At 35.9% G+C, this 7,203-nt stretch overlaps 1 protein-coding gene across 3 annotated transcripts; it reads right to left on the minus strand.

Moving 5' to 3' along the window:
• Positions 1-362: 362 nt before the first annotated feature.
• LOC118031368 (glyoxysomal processing protease, glyoxysomal) lies at positions 363-6,460 on the minus strand. 3 transcript variants are annotated; one of them, XM_035035749.2, is made up of 14 exons: positions 6,257-6,460; positions 6,129-6,175; positions 5,851-6,025; positions 5,711-5,758; positions 5,550-5,633; positions 4,727-4,870; positions 4,508-4,633; positions 4,275-4,378; positions 3,784-3,869; positions 3,607-3,701; positions 2,792-3,524; positions 1,802-1,994; positions 1,283-1,374; positions 363-893 (listed from the first exon to the last, which is right to left on the minus strand). In XM_035035749.2, exons 1-14 carry the CDS (start codon positions 6,320-6,322, stop codon positions 628-630), a joined length of 2,259 nt encoding a protein of 752 aa, XP_034891640.1. In that variant the 5' UTR covers positions 6,323-6,460; the 3' UTR covers positions 363-627. The 3 variants fall into 3 exon arrangements, with proteins under 3 accessions (XP_034891640.1, XP_073268824.1, XP_034891641.1); XM_073412723.1 differs by lacking the exons at positions 6,129-6,175; positions 6,257-6,460 and having other exon boundaries at positions 5,711-5,789; positions 5,921-6,025; XM_035035750.2 differs by lacking the exons at positions 363-893; positions 1,283-1,374; positions 1,802-1,994 and adding an exon at positions 2,001-2,483.
• Positions 6,461-7,203: the final 743 nt, after the last annotated feature.

Genomic DNA, 7,203 nt, shown 5'->3' on the forward strand with positions numbered 1-7,203 from the left:
AAGAATTATTTTGGGTCTCAACTTTATGCGAAAAAAAAAAAAAAAAAAACAATTTCAAACCTACTGAATAGTTAATAGTATTTAGCATTTGGTTTAGGCTTAGTAAGGATGATAAATAAATTTCCTTCTTCCATCTTCGAATCCTAGGAGAGACCACGCAAGAAACTTCTCAAGAAAAAAACTATGCACGAAAAGCTATGCTCTGATGTGCGAAAACAGCAAGGAGAGCTTTTGGAATATTGAACGAAGGTTTTACACATTTACATCAGGACAGTCTAATCATTTTTTCTGATAAATACTTCAGGCGCAAGATCGAATTGTCGGAGAAAATGAACATAATAAGTTGAAGGAATTCCTGCAACTGATATAAGAGGTGTTTAGGGCAGCTCTGACCTAAAATTGAATCGAACTATGACAAAAAGAATTTCAAATTTGGAATTCTAATCACAAAACATAAATAGCATACAGAAAACAGAGGGATAGTGCTGTTTAGTGTACAGCAACATTATTTGGCTGCCTTTGAATTTCTATTATGTTACAATCCTCGACTTGCAGGAGCATACTTCTTGACCAATCCACTCTTCATTAGCCAGCCCCTGACATGTTCATCTTATCCAGCTCGCAATGTCATAACTTACTGGGGAAAATCACGTTTGAAATGCTCCCAGCCTTGCCTAGTTGAGTTGACCCTCTAAAAAGCTTGTCTCTTTCAGCAATGAATTTGGCAAATCTAGAACCCTTCACTTGTTTCTCATTATCTTGCAGTATTGACTCTGGCAGAGTAGACAAAGGAGGGGATGGTTTGGGGGGGAGAGGTGGCATTAATGCCCATACAGAAGAAAGGTCTTCATTTGGTTGGTCAAGATTTTGCAGTAGTGCTATATCCCGCATTTCTATCGTGAGAAAAACAAATTTGTCAGCATCCACAAGCATGCTTTACCTTCATATACTACAACCAGAAACAAAGCCAACTTGCAAGAACAATGAAACGGATAAATTCATCTTGTATCACATATCAATTTGATCCTATAGTTGCTATATTCCCCAATACTAATTCAAGGAAAGACTATGAGTTCCATAGAAACACAAATTTTAATAACCTCTATGAAACGTGATTTTAAAAAAATAAAAAATAAAAACAATCTTTTTGGTGTTTGTGGTCATTAATTAATGAAGCATATCACTCTGCAATGATGAGCTTGACAATCTTAATAATGTGGGAATACAGATTAATTCATTTCATGATTGACATGTTCTCAAAGCCAGTGTTTAGATGAACAACCTTTTGCAAAATCAAAGATTGGCGCCAAAACTGCACATGGAATGCTGAAGTTCAGATGCGGTATAACTGTTCCTCCACCATGCCTTGCATTGCTATGCCAAGAATATAACTCATTAAATAAAGAATTATATCTCTCATTAAATAAAGAAGTTCAATCTCCAAGAACTGGAGAACTTAACTAGGTGAAAATGAAAAAAAAAAAAAAAAAAAACCAAGAAGAAGACTTGCTTGAGAGCTCATAATACAGAAAATGTGTTCCCTCCATCAAATTAATAACATCTCTACTGCAAAAATATGTTTTGACCAATGCAGGTACGTCTCATTATGTCTTTCCTGTCATTTTTCTGTCACGCATACCCCATCATACCAAGTCCATAAGCAACCAGCACAAACTTCAGATGGATTATATAGACTCATACCAAGAGGAAGACAGTTTCCATTGTGGCACAATAACCAACAACCAATCGCATTGAACCATTTAACAACAGCAAAAAGGAAAAAACAATAAAGCAACTGTACCTGGTAACAAGTCCAATCATATGACCTTCTGAATTAATGACAGCACCACCACTACCACCTGGGTGGACAGCAGCTGTTGTTTCAAGCATTGCTGGAATGTGTGAATTCCTTCCTTGAAGGGATTGACAATATGGGGGTGCCTTTGTTTTGACTACTTTTGATACCACACCGGAGCAAACAGAGGGGGAAGAGCCTTGAAAATTCAAGGCATAAACAGATTTATCAAAAAGCATGGAGTACAGCAAAAAAACAAATCAAGAGAATCTTCACAGTTAACTAGCTAATGGAAGTATCAATTCAGCAGAAAGCCAAAAGCAATAAATGATATGGACTCATGAGCACCATATGGATTTAGAACCATAGCTGTTCTCAAAAAAAAAAAAAAATCAGTGTTCTTGTGTTATTCTTCTTTGCAGCACACACACAGAACGATTGAAAAGTTATAACCCAATTCAGAAAGTTTCTAAAGTTGGTTTGGAGGTTAAGGCCACCTATCTTGACATACAGTATATCATACAACATTTATTTAAAACTTCATAGAAAACAAGATACACTTCATAACTAAAGCAAGTGATTCAAACAACAAACTGCATTGGTAGAGAGATGATCTTACCAGAACAAGTTAAGAAGTGGTGGGGGATGGAATGTGCATGAAATGACACTTTGGCTTTGGGTAGGCTGTCTATTATGACATCATGCATTAGTTAAAGTCCAGCACGACAGTACAAAAATAATTTGTAAACAAACCATTTTCAAAGTAGAACTCAATTAAGGATGCACTGGTAGCAAAGTAGGCTTCAAGAAGGGGAAAGGCCAGAAAATTTCTAAAAGAGTAGTCAATCACATTTACTTATAACAGCTACAGCCAGATTTTTTAAGTTCTTCAACTGGCAGAGGCTTAGAAAGACACAGGTATAGAAAAATAATTGAAAGAAACACTCCTGAAAGAATAGATCTAACAACAAATATATAAGGCAATCAAGAATTTACCACATCGGGGTCCAAAAAGTCCATGTCCAATGATATACGCCTTCGATCCCAGAGATGGAGATTTGAAATCCACTTTGGTAGGGCAAAGCTGATCTGGAACATGCTCAAGCTGCAGAAGGGCGACATCCAGTGGTCCCTTACAGACATACACTACTTTAGCATCACACCAAATCCAAGGGTCAGCATGGTCCAAACGAACACGTATATTTCTACGGCCTTTGTAAGACAAACTCAATTTGTATCCCTTCCTCTCATCAGCCACCAAAGAATCTACAATGTTCATTGTCTTTGGTGGCAACCTCTGACTCTTCCTGTAGCCATCAACTTCACTATATCTAGAAAATTCCTTGGGTGGAAAAAAAAGATCCTCTGATTTGGTTCCATATTCTCTACCATTTACAGTTGTTTTTCCAAATCTCCAAGGTTCTAACAGGTGAGCATTTGTGAGTATCAGACCTTGATCATTAAGCAGAACCCCGGATGCCCATACAGCTTCATCAATGGTAATAAGACAAATAGAAGCCATAGCCTTCTCAACTGGCAGTGGGGAAGGGCGATGAGGATTATTATGCTCGTATTTGTAAGGGAAGGATCCATCTGACTTAGGTCTGTATGCATTCCCTACAGCATTTAAGTTTTCCTTATTAATATGAATCCCTTTTTCAGCATTTTGAGGCTCCTTCAGCAGCAAGTCACTGCAAGCAGTTGCAATGGCTTCCCACGGAATCACCAGCTGTCACCCAAGGCTAGAATTTGTGTGATCTGTTAACTATCAGATAATTTAAACATTCAAATTGAGAATTATTCCAAGTCACCTGGATTTCAGCGCCAGTACTCTTTTGCCTTAATGGTCTGATCAATATGCCAATGAAATCTGAATTTTCACCAAAAACTGGACTACCTTCCATTCCTGGCATATTTAGTGTCAAAATGGAATCAGAATTATAAAGGATGAAAGAGCCACAGAAAATATGACAGAGAAATGCTTGCACCTGGAAGACACCGAAAGTCAGCCATCAGCAATGATATGTCAGATGATCTGGGAGGATAGCAGTTGGCAATGGATCCCACTGACAAGCTGCAAGTATCAAAAGAATTTGACAATGAAACTCAGGGTCTGCATGAGGTAGCAATACCGCAATTGAGTGCAAAGGGATTTTTTTCTAACCACACACCTCGTATGCACACAGACACACATTGAATCTAGTTTAGTTTCAGGAGGCTAGATGACCACAGAATATAGATATTTCATTATCTGTTCTACACTAAAACATATAGTAAATAAATGATCTCCTTTAGTATTAATGCTCTATATCAACCAAACTAGAAGTGCCACCTATATGGCCATTTAAGAAAGGACGTTGCAAATACCAGATTTATGTGCTGTATTGTGCTTTTGACAAAAACAAATCATCAGAAATGAGATCTAAGAATCCAAACCAAGTGCAGACATTAAACAAGATGGTAAAACAAAGAATAATACCTGTTAAAGAAGTGGACAGGTGAGAGGACACCGAAAGGAGAACCCACCGCTAAAAGAAAATCCCCCCTTTTTCTTGATGCCAATATTTTAAAGTTGGGCAGATCCTAAATGATAAATTCCACGTCTATATTATATAATGTAGATGTAAAGAAATTATAACACAAAAATCATATAGATGGGTTGTCTAAGGTGGCATATAAAAAGGAAACAGAAAAACAAAAGGTACACTTTACCTTCAAATGTAAGAAAACACCAAGAATAGCAACCCTTGTGGTCATCCTGCCCATAATACTTGGATTGCTAGATCCTCCCCTTGCATGTCTGTGGCTCTCCACAGTAGAAGCATTTCCATGCTCAGTCTGAGATGATTGATTCAACATTATTTATCCCATATATCATTAGTTCAAATTAGATGTAGATAGCACTTTGGAAAAACATTATCCCTTGCTAACCTGTGTCTGGCCAACATCCATAAAAGGCTGAGGACCACTCTCATGTGAGGCCAGAGACCAACCAACCTCCCATCCATGGTCCATCGAGCCTGAAGAAGCTTCAACAAGTGATTGAAGAGCAAGGGAAGATACAGGAACATCAACCTTCATGGAGAATTGATCGATTAGAAACATGCTGTGTAGTAGTAATGAGCTAGAAATTTAAACATCTCAATAACATTGAACACCAGTATGAAGTGCAATTTCCAATATTGGAAACAAGAAGCCTTTAATATGCTCAGTTGACAGTGCTGTTGAAGTTCCAACACAAACATAACATCCAGTAATTATCAAAGTTTAAGATGCATTTGAAATCTGGCATACATGAAATTGAACATCAATTCACTCCCTGCCTCTATACATCATTTAAATCTTACTGATTGATAATGTAAACTAAGGCTATCATGGAAAAGTAAAATTTGCATGGAATCAGTTTTGGATCCCATGAAAAACAACAGAGTTGAATTTTTCATTACCATTAGCCTTCAAATACTGTAAAAACCATCCCACAAGTAATGAATTTGCATGCCAAACACATCCAAATTCATGTCCCAGGGCAACCAGTATCATACTTAGCTATCACAAGCATTGATGAATCTAACAAAACCATCATGCTCCACTTTACTGAAAAAACTACACAACAAAATTACTGAAAATCAAAATCTAAACTTAGTTGGCTAGTGTCAGATAAATAGTTTTCAATGCTGTTACACAAGCACAAATTGATTCTCTCTGAGGCTTCTTCAATGTTCAGCTAAACAGATAACTCACTCAAAATGCCTACCAATCTAATAAGTTGTGCTCTTAGCCAGCAAGGGGCTCCTTTATCCAAACCCCCATCTTCATCTTTCCTCAAACCCAACTTTCCCTGCAAGATAAAACACATTAACTCCAGCTACTAATCACTTCAACCAAGTTAACAACTAGCACAGTATCATCTCATACCTCTACCATAACATCAACATGAGCACCAGGAATCAACTCGGGTGGACCCTGCAATCAAACAACAATCTCCGCAATTCACCTAAAAAATCCAAAAACAACAAAACAAACGCAATTACACATTAAATATAAGTAATTCAAACCTGAGAAATGCCCTCTCTATGTTTTGATGACAAAAAAGGCTCAACAACAGAAGCAACTGTGACTACCAACCCAAGACCCTGGCTTTTAGCCTCCAAAATCCGGTTAGCCAATTCAGCATCATAAAGGGTGTCAGGTAATAACAGCCCAGAAGCTGAAAGCGTTGTCTTGCCAGAACTACAAGTACCCAGATAAATAAAATTCAATAAGAACATATTGAAATGAAAAGGAAGGCAATTTTGTATTCCAAGATAACATTTTTGAAAATAAATTCACTCACTTAAATTGATGAAAAGCATGTTTTCGCATCTTTAGTCCTTTGGGGTCCTAAATAAACACACGAAAAACACATATTCATTGTCAACCTACGAAAGCACAGATTTGTGTATAGGTGATTGAGGGACTTACGGGGCCTTGGATTCTGACCAAGACAGCGAAGTTACGGGCAACATCTACGATTTCAGGCAAACCCATGAGGTTGTTTTGTGTAAGAACGAGGAGAGTTAGTGACTTTTTAATGTGTTTTTCGATTGAATTGACTTCAACTGTTTCTGTTGTGTTTTTGCTCGTGCGGAGACTGAAGAAGGATTGATGACATCAAATTTTAGATATTCGAGGTGCAAGGCAATTAGTTTAATGCAATTATAAATGTGTAATATAATGAACACATTTTTATTTTAGTCCTATATTATTTTTTTATAATCATTTTAGTCTCTATATTTTATTTGTATTTATAATTGGTCCTTGTTTGAGATTTTTTGTCCTTATATTTTATAAAAATTATAGTTTAGTTTTTATAATAAACATTTTTTTTGCAATTAAATTTTTACATGATTACTCTTAATTATATAATGGTTTATTATATAGTTTATATATATATATATATATATATATATATTGCTTAAATGTAATGGATTATTATGATTGTAGTCCTCCACCACATTATAATTTAAAAAAATTGGATAATCAAAAATAGAAATGTAATGTATCATTACATGACCTATACATCTAATTTAACATGCCATAGGAAATAAATGTAGTGATAATTAATGCATCCAAAATCTGACATGAGTCGTGCTAATTAGATTATATATATATACACACACACACACCAAATCTCTGATTTGGAAACAACTAAATTATTTTGTTCCGAATCTTTTCTCTTAAAAAAAAAAGGTAAATATGCAATAAATTTTTCTTTTTAAAAGGGCTGGTTTGAGTCTTTACATAGTAACACGGGTGAGAAAAGTGTTTTTATACCACTAAAAATCATTAAGCTTATTGCATCTAAGATTTAAAAGGAGTTTAGCATTTTTATCTTTTAGATGGGAATGATCTCCTATAAAATGTAAAGA

Source organism: Populus alba, chromosome 11 (assembly GCF_005239225.2).
Source record: "Populus alba chromosome 11, ASM523922v2, whole genome shotgun sequence".
In the NCBI taxonomy this organism is placed as follows: domain Eukaryota; kingdom Viridiplantae; phylum Streptophyta; class Magnoliopsida; order Malpighiales; family Salicaceae; genus Populus; species Populus alba.

Coding starts and splice junctions, on each gene's coding strand:
- LOC118031368 (XM_035035749.2), bottom strand. CDS start 6,322: ATGGGTTTGCCTGAAATCGTAGATGTTGCCCGTAACTTCGCTGTCTTG. Junction 6,026..6,128: donor CATGCTTTTCATCAATTTAA/GTGAGTGAATTT, acceptor GGGTACTTGTAG/TTCTGGCAAGACAACGCTTT. Junction 4,871..5,549: donor GAGCACAACTTATTAGATTG/GTAGGCATTTTG, acceptor TTCTCCATGAAG/GTTGATGTTCCTGTATCTTC.